This window comes from Ornithorhynchus anatinus, chromosome 8, assembly GCF_004115215.2.
Source record: "Ornithorhynchus anatinus isolate Pmale09 chromosome 8, mOrnAna1.pri.v4, whole genome shotgun sequence".
Classification (NCBI taxonomy): domain Eukaryota; kingdom Metazoa; phylum Chordata; class Mammalia; order Monotremata; family Ornithorhynchidae; genus Ornithorhynchus; species Ornithorhynchus anatinus.
In genome coordinates, this window is record NC_041735.1 from 418,358 (window position 1) to 443,680 (window position 25,323).

The 25,323-nt window shown below is 61.4% G+C and overlaps 2 protein-coding genes across 11 annotated transcripts in view; both read left to right on the forward strand.

The window, feature by feature from the left end:
• The window catches only part of SECISBP2L (SECIS binding protein 2 like), a 35,050-nt gene extending 24,739 nt beyond the window's left edge, over window positions 1-10,311 (forward strand). For all 8 annotated transcript variants that reach the window (XM_029070480.2, XM_039912838.1, XM_029070479.2 and 5 more), the window contains 7 exons: window positions 1,207-1,376; window positions 2,170-2,287; window positions 4,286-4,448; window positions 4,988-5,208; window positions 5,584-5,738; window positions 6,093-6,312; window positions 6,887-10,311. In XM_029070480.2, the coding sequence (XP_028926313.1) occupies window positions 1,207-1,376; window positions 2,170-2,287; window positions 4,286-4,448; window positions 4,988-5,208; window positions 5,584-5,738; window positions 6,093-6,312; window positions 6,887-7,620 (1,781 nt within the window). In that variant the 3' untranslated portion in view covers window positions 7,621-10,311. The remainder of the gene's footprint in view (window positions 1-1,206; window positions 1,377-2,169; window positions 2,288-4,285; window positions 4,449-4,987; window positions 5,209-5,583; window positions 5,739-6,092; window positions 6,313-6,886) is intronic.
• Window positions 10,312-18,043: 7,732 nt separating this feature from the next.
• CEP152 (centrosomal protein 152) overlaps window positions 18,044-25,323 on the forward strand; it is a 45,336-nt gene continuing 38,056 nt past the window's right edge. Inside the window, exons 1-2 of one of the 3 annotated variants that reach the window (XM_029070856.2) lie at window positions 18,044-18,099; window positions 20,668-20,760. In XM_029070856.2, coding sequence (XP_028926689.1) covers window positions 20,674-20,760 — 87 coding nt within the window. In that variant the 5' untranslated portion in view covers window positions 18,044-18,099; window positions 20,668-20,673. Of the gene's footprint in view, window positions 18,100-20,175; window positions 20,761-25,323 lie in introns of those variants that run through there. The other 2 variants (XM_039912861.1, XM_039912860.1) reach the window with 2 other exon arrangements.

Here is a 25,323-nt window from a genome sequence, read left to right on the forward strand (position 1 = left end):
CGTGACTTGTCCTGCCGTGTGACCTCGGGCAAGTCACTTCACTTCTCTGTGCCTTCGTTACCTCCTCTGTAAAATGGACATCGAGACTGTGAGCCCCACGTGGGACAGGGATTGGGTCCGACTCAATTTGTCTGTATCCCCCCCCCCAAGCGCTTAGTACGGTGCCTGTCACATAGTAAGCGCTTAACAGATATCATCTTTATCATTACTATTGGTGCTCTCCGGCACTCCCCATCCCTTCCCCCGCCCCAGTCGAGGCTCTCAGCCTTCGACACGAGAGAGCTCCCTCCTTCCTTCACATCTGTCTTGCTGGGATCTGGACCTCGGGGGGCCACAGACGTGGGCTCTCAGACCCAGTGGCCGGCTTCCTCTGACTGAACAGAACCGGACCCCGTCGGCCCCCCACCCCAGGCGTCTCTGAGCTCGGCCCCGTTTCCTCCCTCCGTGGCTGCCGTCGGCCCTCTTTCCTGAGGGCCCCCGGGGTGTACCCCCAAGAAAGGCACAAACCCTGCTCGGGGACCAAGGATAGGGTGGGGCAGAGACTGCCGGTGCTCTTGGAAGAGGAAGGAAAGGACCGGAGAAGGCCTGTGGAGCCTGCAGATGGTCAGGGAGGAGGCTTCTAAGTTTGCTGGGCTCTTCGGGGTCTGCCTCCCAGTTCCCAGCTGTCCCGAACCCCACCAAAGAGCTAATCCAGCCCTGGGACTTGGGGGGCTCCCCTTTCTCCCTCTTCTCGAGCTGCCACCCTGCAGCTGGGGTGTTCCCGGGCTGGCTTGACGCTCCCTCCCCCCAGCCCTCGGCTCATGGAAGGGGTAAGCTCACTGTGGGCAGGGGACGTTTCTGTCGATTGTTGTATTTTACCCTCCCAAGCTCTGCCCACAGTAAGCACTCAATAGATACGACGGAGCGAATAAGTAAGTGGCACCAGCGGGCGTGTTGAGTCTAGAGGCCACAGCTCTCTGACCGCTCCCGCCGGTGGGTCCCTCCCCCGGATCACTCCCTAGTAGGGTTTCTCCGTGGGACCGGGCAGCGGCCAGCGTCGGGGCCTTGGCGGGATCAAGGTGAAATCAATCAATCGTATTTATTGAGCGCTGAGTGCAGAGCACTGTACTGAGCACTTGGGAGAGTACAGTATAACTGAGTAACAGACACATTCCCCGCCTACAACATGCGTCCAGTCTAGGGGACTAACAGGCTTGTCCCTTTCAGTGGTCAGCGCAGCCCCATTCCACACAAAGGACTCCGGTGGCAGAAAGCCCCCGGCCCGAGGCCAGCCCGCCCCACCGTCCCTCAATCCTCTGGACTCCACTGCTCCCAGGGTCAAAAGAGGGAAAGAGCGAGAGATCGCCAAACTCAAGAGACCCACCGCGCTGAAAAAGGTACGTTCCAGGTGCCGCCTCGGCTGCCGGGAGCGGGGAAGCGGGGACCTGGCTTCTCCGAGAGCCCGCGGTGCCGCCCGCGGTGCCGCCCGCGCTGCTCTGGGTATCTAGGACGGAGACGTGCCCGTGGTGGCTCTTGGCTGGGGTACCTCCAGGGCTTGGAGGTGGGTGGGCAGGTGGAGGGTTGGCCCAGGAACTGCCTCCCCGGTCTGATAGAGTGACTTTCTCAAGGAGCCCGCTGTCTCTAGAGAGAAGCAGCGTGGCTCAGTGGAAAGAGCCCGGGCTTGGGAGTCAGAGGTCATGGGTTCGAATCCCGGCGCTGCCACTTGTCAGCTGTGTGACTGTGGGCGAGTCACTTCACTTCTCTGGGCCTCAGTTACCTCATCTGTAAAATGGGGATTAAGATTGTGAGCCTCACGTGGGGCAACCCTCTATCTCCCCCAGCGCTTAGAACAGTGCTGTGCACATAGCAGGCGCTTAACAAATGCCAACATCATTATTATTATTAGAGAGGCGGAGGGTGACCGAGCGGGGCCAGACTGGGAACTTCCCAGGGTGCCGCGCCCCTGGAGGCACGGTCTTCAGGTCACTGGTCACTGCCGGGCAGGTAAGTCTCTGCCCGCCGGGTTTCCCACGCTGAGCTCCAGACCGCCGAGTTCCTCGAGCCAGAGTCCGCTTCCGTCTGTCAGCTGCACTTCCTGGAGGGAGGAGGCCGAGGCAGCCTCGTCGACGGGGGGCATTTACGAATCCCACAACCAAGGTGAGGTGACGGGCCGTGAACCTCTGCTTCTAGATCATCCTGAAAGAGCGAGAAGAGAAGAAAGGGCGTCTGGCAGCGGACCCTGCTCTCCCGGGAGCCGAGGAGCCGAGGGAGACCCCACCGGGCTTCGGGGCGGCCGCGTCGCCGGAAGGTGCGCTTCTCGGCTGCGTCGTCCGAAGCCGCCACGCCGGTCTGCCGGGAGGGCGGGCGGGCGGGGGAGCTGCCCCGGGACAGTCTCGAGCCTGGGCCGCGGCGGCCTTAACGGGTGGCCCCCGCTCGGTGCCTCACTCGCTTTCCGTAACTGGCAGCTTCCATGCCGGGCCAGCTGAGTCACTCTGTCCTGTTGGGCAGTGAGTTGGGGCCTGAGCCCAGGGGCGGGTGGGGGCGGTCTCTCCATTGAGCTCCTCTACCTCGGGTGTGCTTTGTCCAGGAGGAATCGGGCGGCGAAGGTGGCGCAGACTGCAGACCTCACGCTTCCAGAGGGGAGGTCTGTCTGGGGATCCAGAGGTAGTAGCTAGAGCGGCGAGGGGGTCTACTGGACACCTGCTGTTGGGCCTAGGGGGACGCACTGGACAGAGCACTTGGGGGAAAGTACAACAGAAGCAGGCTCCTCCCTTAAGGAGCTTCCACTCTAAAGGGGGAGACAGGCAGGCAAAAAAGCAAAGTGCCAGAGGAGGCCACTGGGACCTCAGCGGGATGAATCGACTGGGGAACGTGCTCAGGAAGTGGGGTTTGAAGGTAGGGAAGGCTGAGGTTTGGCAGGCTTGAGGAGGCTACGGTGCTGCGGGAAATGTTCCAGCCTGGGAGAAAAGCTTGAGAAAGGAAGGGATTGGGGGAGGATGAGGTGAGAGAGGAGAGCAGCGAGAAGGTGAACTTGGGCAAAACGAAGAGTGGGAGCCGGGGATGGGCGGGAGAGGGGAGCGGATGCCAGACAGGGAGAGACCCGCCACAGCCCCGCCACACAAGCACGCGGGAGTTTCTGCTTCAGGCGGAGGGAGTCTGACACCCGATGGAGACCGCTGAGGAGCGGAGTCTAGTGACGTCCCCTGAGGAGGGTCTGGACGGCTGTGTGGGTTGTGGGCTGGGGGCTGAGAGAGGCCAGTGAAGAGGCTAGTGGGTAGGGGTCTAATATCCTTAGCCTGGTGGCTCCAAGAAGTAAGACAGTGACTGTCTGGGCAGGGAATGTGCCTACAAAGTCAGTCGCATTGTACTCCCCCGAACGCTTAGTACGGTGCCCCGCATAGAGTATGTGCTCAATAAGTGCCGTTGATGATGGCGCTGGGGGAAGAGACACATCTGGAGACCGTAGCGGCGGGAGGATCGGCGGGACGATCGGACGTGAGAGCCGAAATCAATCAGAGCTATTTATCGAGCGCTTAGATTTGCAGAGCGGAAGACAGGAAGGAGTGGCGGCATTCTCGCCGGAGACGAGGGGGCTGGGCGAAGGGGATGGAGGTCTTAAGAGGGAGGACAAGCAGTTCAGTGGTGGGCAGACAGAGCCCGAGGTGCCAGTGGGCCATCCGAGTGGAGAGAGGCAAGAGGAGATGTCAGATTGGAAAGCGGGGGAGAGGTTGGGACTCGGGGTGGTTCTGGAAGTCCCACACTGAGAGGAGGGAGCCGAAGCTTTCCACGCGGTGTGAGCGTGGAGCGAGAAGAGTCGGGGAGAGGTGGGGCTCGCCACCTGCACTCTGAGGTGGAGCCAGCGAGTGAGAACCGGGAAGGCGGGAGGAGAACCGGGAGGATTCCGTGGCGGCCAGATCGGGGTCGCGTGGCATTCCCGGGAGACCGGGGCAGGGAGGGGGCGTCGGCGTCGGAGGTGGCCGAGACGTCGGGGAGGCTCCGACGGGGTAGAGTTTGCCGGATTAAGCCAGGAGCAGGTCACTGGGGACGTTGGAGAGGACGGGCTCGGCCCAGGGAAGGGGAGAGGAATCTAGACCGTCGTGGTTCAAGAAGGGCGGCGGCAGCGGCGGCTAGCCGGAGGAGCGGGGATGGAGTGAGAGAGAGCGGGGCGGTGGGCGTTTGGGCCGTTTCACGTTTGAAGTCTACTCTCCTGCAGACCGACCAGAAACCCGACCGCCGGGCCGGCGGGTGAAATGGGCGTGCCCATCTGTGATCGGTGTCTTAAGGTAGCCCTTTTCCCCTTCCTCAGAAACTGGGCTGAGCGTGCCCAGCGACACGTCCCTGTCCCCCGCCAGCCAGAATTCTCCATACTGCATGACCCCCGTGTCCCAAGGCTCTCCGGCCAGCTCCGGGATCGGAAGTCCAATGGCATCGTCCGCAATCACCAAGATTCACAGCAAACGATTCCGAGAGTAAGGCTCGGGCGCCGCTGGCGGTCGCGGGGTGGGTGGGGGCGCCCCCGAGGAGGCTCGGCGGCCTCCTCCGCGGAGCCGGCGGTGCGCGCTGCCAAGAGGGCCGGGTCTGCGGCGACCCGGCACGGACCATCCCAACCCCACACGACTGTCCCCCGGTGTCCCGGCATGGACTGCGGGTTGCTTAATCCCACGCCTTCACCCCTCCCCCCCCCATACACCAGACACTTCTCTGGGTGGCTCTGAAACACTGTTGTTCTGTTTTCTCTTTGCTCCTAGAGAAGGAAAGGGTGCTTGAAGCATTTTTTTTTTAAAGTGCAAGGTCAGGAGTTCCACTCACCCTCACAAAGGCTCCCTTTTTATTTATTGGGAGTCAAGCATTTTTGCATTCAAGTCAAATATTCAGTCCACTAGAAAATAGCAGTAAAGTTGGAAAACGCTGGACCGGGGATATGAGGCTAGCACCCCCTGCGGGGGCCCCTAGAGCCCTCCCGCCCCCGCCCCATCCTCCAGCCCCGGCCCACACCGGCCTCTTGCAGGTACTGTAACCAGGTCCTCAGCAAGGAGATCGACGAGTGTGTGACGCTGCTGCTGCAGGAACTGGTCAGCTTCCAGGAGCGCGTCTACCAGAAGGACCCTGTGCGAGCCAAGACCCGGCGGCGGCTGGTCATGGGCCTCCGCGAGGTCACCAAGCACATGAAGCTGAGCAAGATCAAGTGCGTCATCATCTCCCCCAACTGCGAGAAGATCCAGTCAAAAGGTGTGCGCGAGGCCCGCCGGGGGCGGCGGCTTGGGGGAGTAGGGGCGCGGTGTCCCAGGCCGGGACGCCCGGCGCCGAACCCGAGTCCTGAGGGCCTCCGGTGTGCCTGGGGGAGGGGGCGGGGCCTGAGAGGGATAAGCGAAGGGGGAGAGTGAGGCTCCTCCCCGGGCCCAGCGCCTTGGCCGCGTGGCCCGAGCGGGTTCCTTGGCCACAGGCCTCGGTGCCCTCTGTGGATCACCAGGGATGCTCCGCCAGCCGGGGCTCAGGCCCGCTGTCGGGTGCGGGGCCTGGGGGCGCATCCCGGGGCCCCCATTGCTCGCGGGGGGGCTGGGCGGTCGTCCCCGGGGTCTGAGCCCAGTTGTCCCGCCTCTGCAGGCGGCCTGGACGAGGCTCTCTGCAACGTCATCGCCATGGCACGGGAGCAGGAGATCCCTTTCGTATTCGCCCTCGGGAGGAAGGCGCTGGGCCGCTGCGTGAACAAGCTGGTGCCCGTCAGCGTCGTGGGCATCTTCAACTACTCGGGGGCCGAGGTGAGGGGCAGCCTGGCCCGGGGAGCGCCGGCGGGCCGGCCGAGGGCCGGCCGCGGGGCGCCGCCGTTTAGGGCCCAGGGGCCGAAAAGCAGCCCAGCCCCATCCCATCCTAGTGACCTGTCAGAGTGCTCAGGTAGTGAGGTCATCACCCTGATTCGATGGAGGGTCCCTGGGGTCTTGCCGAGCGGAGCTGCCTCATCAGAGTGAGCGGAGGCCCGGGGTCCGGCCGGGGTGGCGCTGGACTAGATGGGTTGGGGTCAGCAGCGAGGCAGGATTCTGGGGGGCCCGGGCCGGAGGGGGCGGGGGGGGGGGCACCAAGGCGGGGATCCTGACGTCACGTACCGTCCGGGGCAGAGTCTGTTCCACAAGCTGGTGGCGCTGACCGAGGAGGCCAGGAAGGCCTACCGGGACATGGTGGCGGCCCTGGAGCAGGAGCACGCCGAGGAGGCGCTCAGGAGCGTGCAGAAGGCGCCCCACCACATGGGGCACTCCCGGAACCCCTCCGCCGCCAGCGCCATCTCCTTCTGCAGCGTCATCTCCGAGCCCATCTCCGAAGTGAACGAGAAGGAATACGGTGAGTGGCGGCCGCCCCCCGGTTGGGAGTCGAGCGGCCGAACTTCAGGCCGTGCCCACCCACCTGCACCCTCGATGCCGCCGGTGAGGTTGTGGGGTAAAAGGGTGCGGCGTGTATCCCGCACTCACTGTAGGTACTAACTTGTGGGGACGATCCGAGCGGTCCCGCGAGGGGTGGCGGCCGCTCCCGGTCCCCACTCCCCCAGCTCCTCGTTCGGCAAGGACTAACGTCCCCCCTCGCTGCTAGGTGAAGTAGGCTCGGTTGGGTAGGCGCGGCCGGGTCCGGCGGGAACTGGGGGGCCGTGGCACGGCCCGCTGTTCACCCTCCGACCCGACCATCCTGCCACAGCCCCTCGCTCCCCACCACGCGTGCCGGGGTGCGGGCCGGGGGTCTCGTTTCTCAGGAGAGGTGCTCGTGGCCCCTGGTCCCACCTAGGGCCGCCGGGCTCTGTCTGTACCCCTCATCCTTCTGGAGCTTGGCCCCGGACCAGTGACCTCGCTGCCCGATCCGCACTCCCCTCTCGTGGCCTCATGACCCCCGAGGCCCCGGGCGAGCCTTTCCTCGCACTTTGCAGAGACCAACTGGAGGAACATGGTGGAGACCTGCGACGGCCCGGACCCCGCAGACGTCGCCAGAGAGGCCGCCGGCCAGACCCCCGAGAAGCCCGGGCCCGTCCAGCAGGACGGCACCGTGGCCTGTAAGCCCCCGCCGGCCGCCGGCCCCGGCAAGGGCCCGGCCGGCGAGCGGGAGGAAGCGAGACCCGACGAGCTGGAGTGGGCGTCGCAGCAGAGCACGGAGACGGGGTCGCTGGACGGGAGCTGCCGCGACCTGCTCAACTCGTCCATCACCAGCACCACCAGCACCCTGGTCCCGGGGATGCTTGAGGAGGAGCAGGAGGACGAGGACGAGGACGAACAGGAGGAGCAGGAGGACGACGACGACTACCCCCGCGCCCCCATATCGGCGGAAGTCCAGCTGACCAGCCGGATTGAGTCCTGGGTCTCGGAGACCCAGAGGACTATGGAGACCCTTCAGCTGGGCAAGACCCTCCGTGCCGGGGAGGGAGATGGCGCTGAGCGGAGTGGCGGGGAGGAGGAGGAGGAGGCGGACGAGGAGGAGGAGGAGGAGGAGGACGTGGCGGCGGCGGCGGCGGCGGCGGCCGGGGGCCCCGAGCAGGCCGAGCCGGGACCCGAGTGGACCGTGGCCACGGCGGAGAAGTCCACGAGTGGGGCCCGGAGGCGGCCCCCCGGGGGTGGCCTGCCCCGTGCGGAGGGCCCCGGCCCCGGCCCCGCCCCGCCCAACCAGTAACTCAGGAACCCGCACCCACCCACCCACCGACTAACTGTGCGAGGGGCCGCCGCCCCCTCCCCCTCGCAGCTTCATCTCCACGTTTTGCACTGTCGGATGTTTAATACGTGTATTTAATTCCCAATAGAAATATTTTTGTAGCTGTCTTTGTTACTCGTTTAATTATGATCTGTAGCTTAGCTTCTAATTGGCATCCGAGTGTCTGTCAGAACTGTCTGAGCGAGTTCCGGTGGCAAAGTTTCAGCTGATTTGTAAAGAAAGTATTGCAGAAAGACCAACCCTGAGCAAAACTCTTCAAAGATGGGAGTGTTTGGGGCCGAGCCGTAGGCCCGACGGCCGGCTCTGGGCCGGGGGGGGGGTGGCCCGGTCCCGCCTCCCCTGACGTCTCTGTGGGCTCTGGCTACTCCGGGCAGGTCCAGCGGGGGCCGGGCGCTCGGGAAGGCGGGCGAGGACGGACGGTGGCGAGGGTGAGCGGAGGTAGATGCGGTTCTCTTCGGTCTGCGGCTGAGACTTTAGAGCCACCGAGGCCCTCCGGAAGGCGGGAGTTGGGGTAGATTGGGTTCATCCCTCTGAAACCTCAGCAAGGGGAAACTGAGCCCCTCCCTGTCCCCGGGGATTCCACGCCGCCCGTCAGCGGGCGATGGGATGAGCTCCCCGACTCGGCCCCGGGAGCCACATCCGGGCCCCAAACTAGGCCAACTCAGGCACTTTTCGCAGGGAGTTCCCGAGCGGCTCCCCGCCCGGGGCCGAATCGGCCGGGGCGGCGCGCGGCCTTGGACGGTCCCAGCGCTCCCCGAGGGAGACGTCCGTGGGCCCGCTGTTGTCTGCGGCGCCCCTCCAGCCGGGGGCCGGGGGTCAGGTGCTAGGGAAGGGCTCCGAGAGCCCGTGAGACGGGGGCCACGGCGGAAGGAGGGGTCGGTGCTGCCGGCCGCTCCAGGGGAGCGGCCCCGGGCAGGGGCTTCGGCGACCCCGGTGGTGGGGTGAGGAGCCGCTGCCTCCGACCCCGGGAGCCGTGGCCTTGGGGCCGCTGAGCACGCCTGGACTCTTTTCCCGGTGCCGAAGGGAGTCTCGGCGGCCCGGGTTCGTGGGTCACCGGGGACCCGGTAGAACGATGGTGGGGGCCTCAGCCTGGCGGGACGAGGCTGGCCGGGAAGGGCCGTGGGAGCCCAACCGAGCGTGACCGGGGCCGGGGCCGGGGTCTCCAGGAGGAGCCACCCAGTCCCTGTGGGCAGCTGCCGCTCCAGCCTTCTTGCCCCATGGGCTGGCGTGGGGGCATTGGGCTAGCTAAGGGCAAGGGTCCAAAATACCGGCCAGCCGAGCGTGAGGGAAAACGATAGTGCTAAGCTGGGCTGCTTCCAGTGCGTGCCCATCCCCGGCGGCGGGTCTGCTGCGCCGCCTCACCCAGAGGGGCCGGCTCAGCCCAGCTCCTTCCTTGTTCTTGGCCCCGCTAGTTCACATTGTTCTCTGAGGGACTTTGAGGGCAGGTGGCGCGTGGCATCCCAATTTCCGGCGAGGTCGCTGCAGATTTTTCCAAGTGCTCCAGGCTCGGGGCTAGAGCAGACCCGGCCCCGGCCGAGGCGACGGGGAGAGGGACCCGGGGTCTGGGGCGGGGCCGGGGCAATGGCGACAGGCAAGTTCTTTATTTAATCGAAGTTGGGTTTCCGTTTCCATGTGTACATAGGCGATTGACACGGGGGGCCGGGACGCTCCGTAGTTGGACTTTTCTGGTTGAGTGGGTCCCTCGGTGGGAGGGCGTCTGCCCCAAGCGACACGCGTTCAGGTTGGGTGGTTGGGGGTCGGGTGGCCGTGTCGGTGACTGGTTTGCGACACCGGGGAAGAGGCCGGGAGAAACGGCACCAGCCCATTCCCATCCCGAGGCCTCGGGCAGGGTGAGGAGAGAAGGAAATGGAGTGAAAAAGGAACTCCCGGCGGCGGCTCGATGATACCGTACGCCGCTCCGCTCCGGCCACCTCTTCTTTCCCTCGGCCGGGGGAAGCGGGCCGGGTCGGGGTGGGGAGTACGTACGGTCTTGGACGTGAAGGTGTGAAATCGTAATCCAATGTGACTATGTGTAGGCAAAAGTATTACTGTTTTGAAAAGCTGCTGTTTGCTCCAAAGTGTCATTTTAAGTATTTCCTGTACTGTGTGCCAAGCACTCGAATGTTTCTGGAGTCCCTTGCGCGTCGACCCTGTTTGTAAAGATTAAAAACTCGCTCTCCACTTCAGATCTGTTTCCCAGAACCCCTTCCCACTCACATCTCTCCTCCCTCCCTCCCCTCCCCCGCCACGCAAGGCCAAGCCTCCCGAGGCCACTCCGGCCCCGGCCTCGCCCACCCGCGCCGGGCCAGCCTTCTCCGGCCCGCTGGCGCCCGGATCCTCCGGCCACGGGGCCGAGACCGGTTCCGGCCTGCTGTGGGCGCGGGGAGTTCCCCGAGCTGCCGGAGGGTCCGGCCATCCGTGACATGGCACTCGGCTTTAGCGTGCGACCCGCGACCCCCAGGCTCCTCTCGGGGCGGCGGGCGCCCCGGCGGCGAGAGGGGGCCGGGGCTTGGGCGTGTTCCGTTCCCGGTGGGCGGGCGGGAGAGAGGGAGTCTGATGCGTGGACCACGGCGGGAAGAACAGCAGCGCTTTTGCACTATGTACATACCGTGGGGATTCTTTCAGAACTAATAAACCGATTCTCGATCCGTCGTCTCCGCCCGGCCCCGGGCTCGTCCCCGCGCTTGTGTTCGGCTTCCGCTCCGCGGCGGCGGCTCCGTCCTCGCCTCCCCGCTGCCCGCCGCCCCCCCCCCCCGGGGAGGTGCGGGCTGGGCCCGGCCCACCGGTCAGGCCGGACGGGAGAGGCGGGGGACTGGACCGGCCGGCCTCAAGCCTGCCCCTGCCAGGCCCCTGGGCCCAGAGTCGCTGGGGCAGCTGGGCGATCGGCGACGGGATGGTGATTGGGCCGGGGGGGAAGGGGCTGCCGAGGGAGGACTCACCAGATGCCGGATGTGACTGCGGCATCTTGCCCCCCCCGCGTGCCCGCCCCCGCCACCGGCAGCCTCGCGAGTACCCGTCTCCACGGGGAGCCTGGGCTTGGCACGGCCGCTTCCTGGGTCTGGAGGAGCAGCGCCGGGCCGGGTTTCAGTCGACGGTGCCTCTCCTGCAGCCCAGTCACCGTGGTGGACCCGGTCCCGACGGAGGCAACGTCGCCCGGGCCCTCGGGGTCGCGGGTGGGGGGGCTCTCGAACCCCTCCGTCGCCACGGACGGCGGTAGCCCCCGTCCCAGAGCTGCCGCCTCAGGCTTCCCCGTTGTCTCACCCGTGGCTTCGGTCCCGAGGTGACGCTGCCCCGGCTCAGCCCAGAGCCTGCCCGCCTGAGGGCCCGGTGGACCACGGACACCGAGGCGCCCGGAGGAACGGGGTCCCGGCCGCCTCCCTCCACGCCCATCCTCGGGGTTAGGGATCGACCTTTGGACACCCCTGCCTCTCTCTCCCCTCTCCATCCTTGACTCTAAACGCGGTGACCCAGCAACACCCCTGACTCTCCCTCAGTGACCCAACGGGGACCGTCCAACCCCCCGACTCTTCCCTCTCCATCCCCGACCGTCCCTTGTGACCCCGCCCAGACATTTGTCCGAGGTCCTGTCCAACGCCCTCTGGACCTGAGGGGGTTTCTGGCTGCATAGTTCCCTGTGGTAAGGGATTTCCTCCGCTCCACGCCCCGCTGCTGGCGGAAGAAGTGTTTCCTGCTGTTTGTTCTGAACCCGCCGCCCTCCAGCTCCTAGTAGAGAGTGGTACTCAAGGAATGGCATTTCCCTGCCTTTCCCCCTTCCCCAGCTCTCTAAGACGTAACCCTGCCTCCTCTCATCGGGGCGGCTCCGTGCCCTCTGCCCTCTGCCCCTCCATCCCGCAGCCCGTCCGGTTACCCTGCTCTGTTTCCAGTTGCGGCCCTGCCCTGGGGCAGGCCCCGTTCCCGATCTTGCCCCCGCGGGGCTGATTCCTCCTCCCTCCCCCTGACGTTTTGGAGTTTTGCTCTGCACCAGTGTCCCGTCGGAACCCCAGTCCCCCCTACCCTCCACTGTGCCCCAAAACTCCCATCCCCGATCTGCGGGATCCCCACATCCCCGTCCTCAGGAAGCTTTGAGGTTCATCCGCGTCACCCTCTGGCCCCTTAGGGGCTCCGCCGCTTGTCAGCTGTGTGACTCTGGGCAAGTCGCTTCACTTCTCTGGGTCTCAGTTAACTCATCTGTAAAATGGGGACTAAGACTGTGACCCCCATGTGGGACACCCTGATTACCTTATATCCCCCCCCCCCCAGTGCTTAGAACCGTGCTTGGCAGATAGTAAACGCTTAACAAATATTCTAATTATTATGAGCCCTTGTAACGGCCAAGGTCCCGTTCCCTGCATCTCCCCTCTCCCCTTGCTCGCTGCTGCGGCTGGGGGCCGCTCTAGGGCGCAGTCATGGAAGATGTCAGAGCGCCTATCCGTTTCCGACCCCGTTTCATTCATTCGATCGTATTATTGAGTGCTCACCGTGTGCGGGGCACTGTACTAAGCGCTTGGAATGGACAATTCCGCAACAGAGACGATCCCCGCCCAACAGCGGGCTCACGGTGTCAGCAGTGCCCCAGCCCCTAGGCCCCAAGCCCTTCCAGTCCGGCCTCTGGTCCCCCCCAACCCCTCCTCTGTAACCCGGCCCAGGCCTCAGTTCCAGGCCGAACCCGGCTCCCAGCCGCGGCGCTCTGGAGGTTCAATACCCAACCCCGCGCGGAGCCTGCTCGACCCCGGAGAAGCGGCGTGGCTCAGTGGAAAGAGCCCGGGCTCGGGAGTCAGAGGTCATGGGTTCGAATCCCGGCTCTGCCGCTTGTCAGCTGGGGGACCGTGGGCAAGTCACTTCTGGGCAAGTCACTTCACTTCTCTGTGCCTCAGTGACCTCATCTGGAAAAGGGGGATGAAGACTGTGAGCCTCACGTGAGACAACCTGATTACCCTGTATCTACCCCAGTGCTTAGAACAGTGCTCTGCACAGAGTAAGTGCTTAACAAAAACCAACATCATCATTATTATTATTCTCTGGGCCTCAGTGACCTCATCTGGAAAGCGGGAACGAGGACTGTGAGCCTCCCGTAGGACCACCTGATTCCCCTGTATCTCCCCCAGCGTTTAAAACAGTGCTCTGCACGGAGTAAGCGCTTAACAGATACCCACATTATTATTATTATTATCACCTCGACTCCTCCCCGGCGCTTAGAACGGTGCTTTGCACATCAGAGGGCATGGGTTCGAATCCCGGCTCTGCCGCTTGTCAGCTGGGTGACCTTGGGCAAGTCGCTTCACTTCTCTGGGCCTCAGTGACCTCATGTGGAAAATGGGGATGAAGACTGTGAAGACTGTGGTCCCGTGGGACCACCTGATGCCCCTGTGTCTCCCCCAGCGCTTAGTACAGTGCTCGGCACAGAGTAAGCGCGTGACAAATCCCAACGTTATTATTAACGTTATTATTATTATTATTGATATTAGAGAAGCAGCGTGGCTCAGTGGAAAGAGCACGGGCTTTGGAGTCAGAGGTCATGGGTTCGAATCCCGACTCGGCCACTCGTCATCAGCTGGGTGACTTGGGGCAAGTCACTTAACTTCTCGGTGCCTCAGTTACCTCATCTGTCAAATGGGGATTAAGAATGTGAGCCCCAAGTGGGACAACCTGATTCCCCTGTGTCTACCCCAGCGCTTAGAACAGTGCTCGGCATATAGTAAGCGCTTAACAAATACCAACATTTATTATTATTATTATTAACAAATCCCATCATTATTATCCCAGGGCGCCACCTGGTGGCTTCCCGGGGGCGCTGCAGGGAAGCCGCCGGATCCGGACCGTGAAGCATCTGAAGAATCAAAACTTGGAAATGCAACCGCCCAACTGTTGGGCCTGGGGGTGGGCGCAGGGTGGCGAGAATGGCCTGGGCAGGAGGTGGCGAGGACAATGCGTCCTTCTCTTGGTTTGGGTTCAGCTCTTATTAGCTGCCAAGCGCTGGAGTAGAGACAAGATGATCACATGGGCACACGCAGGACTCGTAATAATAATAATGTTGGTATTTGTTAAGCGCTTACTATGTGCCGAGCACTGTTCTAAGCTCTGGGGTAGACACAGGGGAATCAGGTTGTCCCACGTGGGGCTCACAATCTTAATCCCCATTTGACAGATGAGGTAACTGAGGCACCGAGAAGTGAAGTGACTTGCCCCAAGTCACACAGCTATGTGGCCGAGCAAGGATCCGAACCCATGACCTCTGACTCCAAAGCCCGTGCTCTTTCCACTGAGCCACGCTGCTTCTCTAGTCTGAGGAAGAGGAAGAGCGGGGAATCTTATCCAAGTGGCCTGCCCACCCTGCCCACCCTGCCCGCCGCCGGACCGGGAAGGCTTCGCCCCACAGCTCCTTCTGAAAGGACCCCGGCTGAAAGGGGCTTGCGGGCTGGGGAGCCCGAGGACGGGCCAGCACTGGCTTCCACCACTGATCTGGTCACCAGGAACCCACGAATAACAATAATACTAATGTTGGTATTTGTTAAGCGCTTACTATGTACCGAGCACTGTTCTAAGCGCTGGGGGAGATACAGGGGAATCAGGTGGTCCCACGTGAGGGTCACAGTTAATCCCTGTTACAGATGAGGTCACTGAGGCCCAGAGAGGTAAAGGGACTTGCCCACAGTCACCCAGCCGACAAGTGGCAGAGTGGGGATTCGAACCCATGACCTCTGACTCCCAAGCCCGGGCTCTTTCCATCGAGCCACGCTGCTTCTCTCGCTGCCGCACGGAGACAGCGATCAATCAATCCACCCATCTGTGCTACATATTGGGGGCCGACTGTTTGCCTGGCACTGTCCTCGGCACTCGGGAAAGTACAACAGACTTGGTGAGATGCGATTCCTCCCCACGGGGAGCCGCCGCTCTACAGCACCAGGAAGGAAGCCCTTATTACCCCCACCCCGCACAGAGCCCACGATCCAACCATCCTCATCCCTGCTCCGCTTCCTCCGCTCCCCTTCCCAGCTTCTGGCATCTCCCCGTGCCCACGCCGTCGGTGGCGCCCGCGCCCGGCCCCCGACTCCCTGCGGCCCTGCCCGCCAACGTGGCCCAGTGGGAAGAGCGCAAGCCTGGGCGGCGGTAGGTCCGGCTTCTCTTCCCCGCTCTGCCTCTTAGATAAGATTCCCCGCTCTTCCTCCTTCTTAGACTACGAGTCCTGCGGGTGCCCATCCGATCACCGTGTCTCTACTCGGTGCTCGGCACCTAATAGAGCTTAAACCGACATAAGGACGCATTGTCTTCTCCACCTCCTGCCCAGACCATTCTCGCCACCCTGCGCCCACCCCCGGGCCCAACGTTCGGGCAGTTGCATTTCCTAGTTTTGATTCTTCCCCTGACTGTCGTGAAGATTTTCTTCAGGGAGAACTACCCTTTCAGATCTAACGACCACTCTCCCCTCTTTCAAAGCCCTACTTAAAATCACACCTCCTCCGAGAGGCCTTTCCTGATTAACCCCTCGTTTCTCCCCTTCACCCTATTAGCCCTCCCTTCTAGGGAGCCTATGAATTTGGATCCGTACCCCTCAAAGTATCGGTTATTCGCCTCACCCCAGGCCCACAGCATTGGACGATCGACGATGACGGTATCGGCAATTATAGCATTTAAGCATTTACAGTGTGTTAATTGCCGGTCTAAACTCTGGGGTGGATACAAATTAATAAATCCGATGGACGTGGGACTCGGTGTAACGAGCAGGTGGAACAGGTATTGAAACCTACTGAAAGTAGGTCAGGATGGGTAGGAAGCAGCACGGCCTAGTAGATTAGAACACAGGCCTGGAAGTCAGAAGGACGTGGGTTCTAATCCCGCCTCTGCCACTTGTCCGCTGTGTGACATTGGGCAAGTCACTTCACTTCTCCGTGCCTCGGTTACCTCGTCTGTGAAAAGGGGATTTAGACTGTGAGCCTTCTGTGGGACAGGGACTGTGTCCAACCTGATGATCTTTGCATCTACCCCAGCTTGACACATGCTTAACAAATGTCATTATTATTATTTATTATTATTCATTCATTCATTCCTCATATTTCTTGAGCACTTACTGTGTGCAGAGCACTGTACGAGGCACTTGGAAAGTACAATTTGGCAACAGATAGAGACGATCCCTACCCAACAAGGGGCTCACAGACCAGACGTGGGAGCACGCTTTATTAGGGAAGTAGGGAAGGCAACCCAGGCGGAGCGATTCCCACGCTCTTAGGCTGGGCCGGGGGCCCGGCTGGAGGCCCGGGGAACCCACCGAGTCCCTGCCCGACTCCCCACCCTCCTGACCCTACGGAAGGCGCACCTCCTCCAAGAGGCCTTCCCAGACTAAGCCTCCTTTTCCTCAGCTCCCCCTTCCTTTCGCGTCACTTTGACTCGCTCCCTCTGCTCTATCATCCCCGCCCCACGGCACTTACGTACATATCTATACATCTATAATTCTATTTATTTACAGTGATGCCTGTTTACCTGTTTTGATGTCTGTCTCCTCCCCCTCTAAACTGTGAGCCTGTTGTGGGCAGGGATCGTCCCTATTGCTGAATTGAACTTTCCAAGCGCTTAGTACAGCGATCTGCATACAGTAAGCGCTCAGTAAGTGTGGCTTAGTGGAAAGAGCACGGACTTGGGAGTCGGAGGGTCGTGGGTTCTAATCCCGTCTCTGCCACTTGTCAGCTGGGTGACTCTGGGCAAGTCGCTTCACTTCTCTGGGCCCCAGTGACCTCGTCTGTAAAATGGGGATGAAGACTGTAAGTCCCACGTGGGACAATCTGATTACCTTGTATCTAACCCAGCGCTTAGAACAGTGCTTGGCACATTCATTCATTCAATAGTATTTGTTGAGCGCTTATTATGCGCAGGGCACCGTATTAAGCACTCGGAGTGTACAATTCGGCAATAGACAGAGACCATCCCTGTCCAGTAACGGGCTAAACGGGGGAGACAGACCAGCAAGCGAAACAGAACAAAACAAAAAAAGAGAAGCAGTCTAGTGCAGGCATCATCAAGATCAATAGAATCATGAAGATAGACGTTTTCATTCAATAGTATTTATTGAGCGCTTACTATGTGCAGAGCACTGTACTGAGCGCTTGGAACGTACAATTCGGCAACAGAAAGATACAATCCCTGCCCATTGACGGGCTTACAGTCTAATCATGATAATAACGTTGGTATTTGTTAAGCGCTTACTCTGTGCAGAGCACTGTTCTAAGCGCCGGAGTAGATACAGGGTCATCAGGTTGTCCCACGTGAGGCTCACAGTTAATCCCCATTTTACAGATGAGGTCACTGAGGCCCAGAGAAGTTAAGTGACTTGCCCCCAATCACACAGCTGACAAGTGGCAGAGCCGGGATTTGAACCCATAACCCCTGACTCCTAAGCCCGGGCTCTTTCCACTGAGTCCCACTGCTTCTCTAACCTCATGAACAAAATAAATAGGGTGATCAATAATATATACAAATATGCCCAGTGCTGAGGGGAGGGGAAGGGGGAAGAGCAGAGGGCGGGAGAGGGGGGAAATGGGGAGGGGAGGAATAAGTGCTTAACAAATACCATCATCAGCAGCAGCATCAGCATCATCATTATTATTATTATTATGAATGAATGAATGAATGAATGAATGAACGAATGAATGAGAAGCAGTGTGGTTCAGTGGCAAGAGCCCGGGCTTGGGAGTCAGAGGTCATGGGTTCGAATCCCGGATCAGCCACTTGTCAGCTGGGTGACTGGGGTCAAGTCACTTCACTTCTCTAGGCCTCAGTGACCTCATCTGGAAAATGGGGATTCAGACTGGGAGCCTCACGTGGGTCAACCTGATGACCCTGGATCTCCCCCAGCGCTTAGACCAGTGCTCGGCACAGAGTAAGTGCTGAACAATACCAACATTATTACTATCATTATTATTATTAAAAATGGGGATGAAGACGGTGAGCCTGAGGCGGGACGAGCTGACGGCCCTGTTGGTGCCCCGGCGCTTGGAGCGCCGCTCGGCCCGGAGGAAGGGCCGCACGGCTGGCAGGCTGCCAAGGGGCGGGGCGGGGCGGGGCGCGCGGGGCGGGGCGCGCGGGGCGGGGCGCGCGGGGCGGGGCGCGCGGGGCGGGGCGCGCGGGGCGGGGCGCGCGGGGCGGGGCGCGCGGGGCGGGGCGCGCGGGGATTGGCCGAGGGCTCCGCCAATGGGCGAGCGCAGGGTTTTCCCGCCGGCCTTGCCGCCCGCTTTCAAACAGCCGCCGCTCCGCAACCGCGCAACCTAACTCGCAGAGCGGCCCCGCCCCCCGGGCCGCCCCAGCCAATCGGGACCCGCTCCCGCCCCGACGCCCGGGGCCGATTGGAGGCTGCGGCCGCCCCTCGGCCCGCGGCCCGCTCGGGTTAGGCTGTCACCCGGAAGCCCGGACCGGGAGGCCGGAGGACGCCGGACGGGGCAGCTCCGGGCAAGGGTGAGCCCGCCGGGGGGGGCAGGAGGGCAGGAGACGGGGGGGCAGGAGGGCAGGAGCCGCCGGACGCCCCTCCTTCCCTCCCTCTCCCCCCTGCCCCCTCCCTTCCCCCCTTTAGCCCCCCCCCCCGCCCCCTTTATCCCACCAACTTCATTCATTCAATAGTATTTACTGAGCGCTCACTATGTGCAGAGCACTGTAATGCTGTTGGTATTTGTTAAGCGCTTACTCTGTGCAGAGCACTGCCCTAAGCGCGGGGGGACATCCAGGGTCAGCAGGTGGTCCCCCGGGGGGCTCCCAGTTAATCCCCATTTGCCAGAGGAGGGAACTGAGGCCCAGAGAGGTGAAGCGACTGGCCCACGGTCACCCAGCTGCCGAGCGACGGAACCGGGATTCGAACCCCTGACCTCTGACTCCCAAGCCCGGGCTCTTGCCACTGAGCCACGCTGCTTCTCTGCAGTAAGCGCTTGGGGTGTACATTTCGGCAACAGATGGAGACCGTCCCCGCCCATCGACGGGGGTCTCCCCTCCTCCTGCCCCCTTTCCGCCCCCAACTGTGAGCCTCGCGTGGGGCAACCCGATGACCCGTATCTACCCTAGCGCTTAGAACAGTGCTCTGCACATATTAGCATTCACTTAACGTGGGGGGCAGGAAGGAGGTTGGGTATTGTTGTATTCTACTCTCCTAAGCAGCGTGGCTCGGTGGCAAGAGCCCGGGCCTGGGCGTCGGAGGTCATGGGTTCGAATCCCGGCTCTGCCGCTCGTCAGCTGGGTGAGTTGGAGAAGCAGCGTGGCTCGGTGGAAAGAGCACGGGCTTTGGAGTCAGGGCTCATGAGTTCGAATCCCAGCTCTGCCCCTTGTCGGCTGGGTGACTGTGGGCGAGTCACTTCACTTCTCTGGGCCTCAGTGACCTCATCTGTAAAATGGGGATGAAGCCTGGGAGCCCCCCGTGGGACATCCTGATTCCCCTGTGTCTACCGCAGCGCTTAGAACAGTGCTCGGCACAGAGTAAGCGCTTAACAAATACCAACATTATTATTATTATTATCCTCTGGGCCTCAGTGACCTCATTTGGAAAATGGGGATGAAGACTGCGAGCCTCACGGGGGACCACCCGATGACCCCGTATCTCCCCCAGCGCTGAGAACAGTGCTCGGCACATAGTAAGCGCTTAACAGATGCCGACGTTATTATGATTATTATTTACCCTTTTTCATTTCTCCCCTGCCCGTCTCGTCTTCCCCCCTCGGCCTCCCCCCATCATCTACCCTTGTCCTCCTTGTCCCCTCCCCCTTCCCGTCCCCCCTTCCTTCCCCTCTTGTGTTCCCTCTGCCCCCTTTTCCGTCTCCTATCCTCTCCTACTCGTGGCTCAGTGGAAAGAGCCCGGGCTGGGGAGTCAGAGGTCGTGGGTTCAAATCCAGGCTCGGCCACTTGTCAATTGGGTGACTTTGGGCGAGTCACTTCACTTCTCTGTGTGACCGTGGGCAAGTCACTTCACTTCTCTGTGCCTCAGTTACCTCATTTGTAAAATGGGGATTAACTGTGAGCCCCACAGGCGACAACCTGATTCCCCTGTATCCACCCCAGCGCTTAGAACAGTCCTCTGCACATAGTAAGCACTTAACAAATACCAACATCATTATTATTATTCTCTGGGCCTCAGTGGCCTCATCTGTAAAATGGGGATGAAGAATGTGAGCCCCACGTGGGACAACCGGATCACCTTGTACCTTCTCCAGTGCTTAGAACAGTGCTTTGCACATAGTAACGCTTCACAAATGCCATCGTTATTATTATTACTCCGGTCCCCTTCTCCCTCCCACCTTCTCTCTCCCCTTTCCCCCTCCTGCCCTCTCCCACTCCTTGTCCCCTTCGACTTCTCCACTCCCGCCCCCCTCCCACCTTCACCTGCCCTCCCCTCTCCAGCCCTCTTCCCCTCTCCCACTCCTTATCCCTTTTACCCCCTCGACTTCCCCACTCCTGCCCCCTCCCCTCCCTCCCTCCCTTTCCCTTCTTCCCCCATTCTGCACCCTTTAACCTCTTCCTGACCCCTCTCCCCATCCCTCCTGCCCCCCTCCCCTTTCTGGCCCCACTTTTCTCTCCTGTGCCTCACAGCTCCCTCCCCATCCTCTCTGGCTCCACCTGTCATTTTGAGCTGAACTCACTGAGCCGGTGGAATGAATTGAACAGCCCTGTCCTTCCTTAGTCCAAACCGAGGCTGGGGTTCTTTGGGCCTTGGGGCAGGTCGGGTCCTATTTTTTGCCAGCTGAGAGAGCGGTTCCCGTCCCCTGGGGTCCTAGATGTCCCTCAAGAACTTGCCCTGCCCAGAACCGGTCGCCATGGGCTCGGTTTGGGCCCCGCGCGGGTCACAGCTTGGTTCAGGTGGGCGCTACTGCTGAGCACTTTGCATCCAGCCAGGGATTTAACCAGCCGGCCACCGGCCAGCAGCAGCAGCAGCCAGCGGCCGCCGTCCTTGGCAAAGCCGGGGTTAGATGTCCTCGGGTCCCCCGATACAGCCGTCTTCCTCTCGTGACAAGGCTTGCGGCGGGATTCACTCGGGCCATCTTTCAGAGGACCATGTCGCTGGACTTCGGCAGCATGGCCCTGCAGGCCCAGCCGGAGGAAGAAGAGAGCGACCCAGAAGACTATGCCCGGGAGCGAGAGGTAAGTGTTCCGGAAAAGGTCTTCCCTTCTCTCCAACCTCGCCTCCAGGCTCCTCCCCCCTGGCCTTCCCATGGCTTCATTCCCTCCCCACTCGCTTTATCCTGAAGGTTTTCTTCATTTGGGAGCTCGGGTCCTGCTCTCCTCATCTCACCTGTGGCTCTTTTTGCCCGCTCGCCATCTCTGCTCCTCTCCCCATCGCCTCCCTTCCTGAAACTTCATCTCCCTTCTCATCTATCAGGTTTCAGCCCTTCCCTCTTCAGAACTCCCGAGCTCCCTCCTGCTGCAGGAGGGCTTCCCTTCCTCAAGCAGTGCCCCGTTCCTGCCCCCGCTCCTCGGCCAGGGGTCGGGGGCAGGGAGCCTGGGCATCCCCACGGCCACCCGGAGCATCAGTGAACCTATCATTCCGTAAACACTTTTGTCTATCCACCGGCCCGGCGTTCCCTTCTCGTTACATCTTGTCTCTGTTTTTCCTCCTCACTCTAAGTCCCCTGAGCCTGCCGTCTCCCCCATTCAGATCATGAGCTCCTCGAGGGCGGGGATCGTGACTCTCGAGCGTGCGGTCCAGTGCCGTGGGCACAGCCGGGGAGCTTCTTTCTGAAGGCGCAGGCCTTGGACTTAGAGCGAGTGGGAGGTCGGCAACAGTCACGGGGAGTTCCGGGCCTCGGTCTTCCTTCCCTCGGGCTTCGGCCAGGACGCCCCCCCCCGCCGCCTACCCGGACACCTGGGGTGTTGACAGAGTGGAAGCGTGAAGCTGGGAGTGGTTGGCATTTGAAGTTGGTTAGCGATGAAGCATCCTCCCCACCCAAGAGGTAGGGGACAGAGTCGGGTTTGGATCGATATCTCTATGTGTGCCCGGTGCTGATGCCGAAAGACCTGCCCGGGGCAGGGCAGGGATGGAGGGAGGGAGGGAGGCAGGCAGGAGTGTGAGTGTGCTCGAGTACTGTAGCATCTTAGCACTGCAGCCAGCGGGAACCAGGACCGGTGGGGACCGGGGCAGGGAAGGAGGAAGGGAGGCAGAGAGGAGCGCGTTAAAGCACCGTAATGTCTCGGCACTGCGGCCGGCGGGGGTAGGACCGCTGAGGGGCAGGGACGGGGCCCGGTTTCCTGAGCGAGCTTCGGGGCCTCCCCGGTTTTGAGCAGGAAGGACAGTGCCAGCAGGTAGATAAGGCCAACGGTGGTGGGCTCTCCTGTGACGCAATGATGGGTACTTTTATGGGGCAGCGATGTGACCCCGAGAGTCCCGTGGGTCAGAGACCGGGCTGTGACCAGGCTCCGTCCCCCCGTTCTATCCTTTCCCCAACCCCCCAGCTCTTGTTCAAAAGCCCCAAGCTGTCCTGACGAGCGTTCCCTCGGGAACTAGGCTGGAAGCTCCATGAGGGCAGAGATAGTGTCTACTGACTCTATTGTACTCTCCCAACCACTCTGTACAGTGCTCTATGTACAGTAAATGATCGATCCATACCACTGATGGACCGATTGAGCTGCTCCAGGGAGGAATTGGACAGGGGGTGGAGGACGGGAAAGGGGACTGGTGACAGGCGAGAGTTTGTTCCTGAGTGTAGGGTTAGGCCCATGGCCAGTGAGATGGCCCTGTAGCGGGGGGTCAAGAAAGAAGGGGTGGCCACCTGGAGGAGTCAAGCCTCCTCCTCCCATCTTCCCCGTCGTCCCAGCCCCGCCCGACTCCCTCTCCCACCTGCAGCGTCCCAATGGCCGAGACCTCAGCCCCTCGGGTGGACCGGGGCTCTGGTGAAGTGGAGGCTCTCCAGGGCTCCTCCTGCCTCCGACTCATCGTCATCGGCAGGAACGGCATCATCGTCATCAAGGGTATTTATTGAGCTCTTACCTGTGTGCCTAGCACTGTGCTAAACCCTTGGGAGTTGGTATACATTCTCCGCTGCAACTTGAACCCTTCCCGGGATCCTGTCCTCACTCTCAAGGCCTCCCCCTCTGGGGCCCCCAGAATGGTTCTTGCTCAGGGCAGTGGGGAGCCCCGCGAGCTTTGTCCGCCCCCACTCCAGCCCCGCGCCCCGTGTTCCCCGGGCAGCCTCCGGTAGGGGCGCCGGGCCTGCGCTCCTGGCTCCTCGGCCTCTGGTTTTAGCTTCAGCAACTTGAGCAGGTTGCTCCCGATCGGTGGTCTGCGCCCTAATGGTCGGTGGGCCCGACGCTGAGCCGCACGGGTCCGCGCCCCGGCCCAGAAGACCTCCCCGGGGGAGGAGGGGCCCCTGGGCCTTCCCCGGGAAACCCCGGCCTCCACCGCCACGGTGGCCATCCGTCTCCTCAGAAAGGCCCGGAGCGGGGAACCGGTTACCGTCCTCAGGGTCCTCTCTGCGCCCTCGCACCGGGCTACTGCCGGAATGTCAATGTGATGCCGCAGGAGAGGAGCGGCTGTCTGGGAAGGAAAGAGACCCCCTCCACCCCCCATCACCAAACCAGAAAACATCTTGACTCCAGATCCCCCCCGCGGCCCCCTACCCCGCCTCTCTCCGGCTCAGCTGGATGCTCTCCGGCCACACGTTCCCCGGGCTTCCTGCCCCGAGAAATCCTTCCCGGATTGTAAACTTTCTCTAGACAAATGGATTCTATTTCCTCTTCGGAACTGGCCCCATCGATTCTGGGTCAAGGCGTCCGGGGTCGGTGCTCGCGGCCCCGCTGCCAGCCGGGGACCCGGGCCAGCGGCGTGGCCTAGTGGAAAGAACCCGGGCCTAGGATTCAGAAGATCCAAGTTCTAACCCTGGCTCTATCACTCTGCTGTGTGACCGGGGGCAAGTCATTTAACTTCGCTGTGCCTCAGTTTCCTCATCTGTAAAATGGGAGCTAAGTCTGGGAGCCCCATGTGGGACGTGGATTGTGCCCAACCTGATTATCCTCTATCTACCCTAGTGCTTAGTTCACTGCCTGGCAGATAATAAGCACTTAACAAATATCAAATCGTACATTCCAGGTGCTTAGTACAGTGCTCTGCACATAGTAAGTGCTCAATAAATGCTACTGAATGAAATATCAAACCCCCCCCCCCCCCAAAACTGTGGGCTCTCCGCCACCCCAACCAGCAATCACCCAAGCTCACCCAACCTGGCTGGCTGAGGCAGGGGAGGGGCCTCCCCAGTGTTAGGAGACCATCGCTCCCTTCCCCAGCCCCTGCCAACCCTGTCCCCTCCTTCCCCAGCTCACCCCTGGATGGAACCATTTTCGTCCCTCGTGCCCACCAGAGGGAGGAAGAAAGCCAGCGTCTCTTTCGGCACGTCGAGTGACACCCTGGGCCAGACAGCCATCTTTCATCGGCCTTCAGGTTTAAAAACCTTTGAGAGATCAGATCCTGGGATTGAAAAGCCCAGTGTTAGAGTTGAATCTGGGCAGTTGGATGGGTGTCCGGCTGGCCCTGTGTTATAAGAATAAAAATCTGTGGTATTTATTAAGCGTTTACTATGGGCTGGGCACCGTACTGAGTGCCGAGGTGGATACCGACGAATCGGATTGGACACGGCCCCTGTCCCACGTGGGGCTCACGGTCTCAATCCCCATTTTACAGATGAGGTCACTGAGGGCCAGAGAAGTGAAGTGACTTGCCCAAGGTCACACAGCAGACAAGCGGGAGAGCTGGTATTAGAACCCGTGACCCTCAGGCTCCCAGGCCTGTTCTCCGTCCGCTATGCCATCCTACTTCTCTGGCCGGCCGGTCCCCCCCCCCCGACCACACACACACACACACACACACACACACACACACACACACCACCCCACCCTCCTCCCACCCCCAGCGTCCTCTTCCGACAGCATCTGTTCTCTGGCCTGCCCCTGTGGGCCTCGGGGAAGGTCCTGGCTCCGCAAGGCAGGAGAGCTGGGCTCTGGCCGGACCCAGCCCCGGCCCTGACCTGCCAGATGAGATGGGCTTTCCCCAATTCCCCATCTCATGGTCTGCCTCCTCAAAGTGGGCGTGGCGGAACCCGCCAATTCCTACCTCATGCGGTATTGTGAGGGCAGAATGAGGTAAGCATTGTGAGAGCGCTGGGGAAAAGAGGTGCTTTACACATTCCAGGGGAGATTACCCCGGGCCACATCATACTAGGCAGCTCACTAGGCAGCTGCTGTCTCCCAGAAATCTTTAGCTACGCCGGGTGCCCTGAGGTTTGGGTTCACTGAGACTCTGAAATGCTGCTCCTGCTTTCCCTGATCCCTGATCCCTGTGTGTTTGGGGGGGAAGGGGCAGAGTTGGTGTGGTCTCTGTGTGAGTAGGGGGGCACGGTTGGCGGTCATCCCCGTGTGATTGAGGGAGACGCGGTTGGCAGGACTCCCTCTGTTTTGGGGGCATGGTTTGTTGTGGCCCTTGTGTGATGAGAGGGGGCATGGTTGACAGGGCTCCTCGTGTGATTGGGAGGGGGGCCGACGCAGTGCGGTTGGCGGTGTTCCCCGGGTGATTGAGGGAGGGACTTGGTCGTTGGTGGTCCCTATGTGATCGGAGGAGAGGGCGTGGTTGAGAGTAGTTCCTGGTAACCGATCGGCGTGGATTTTGGTAGCAAAGAGCTGAACTGTTTCTCCCATCGGATTCTTGCCTGTCTACTGGAT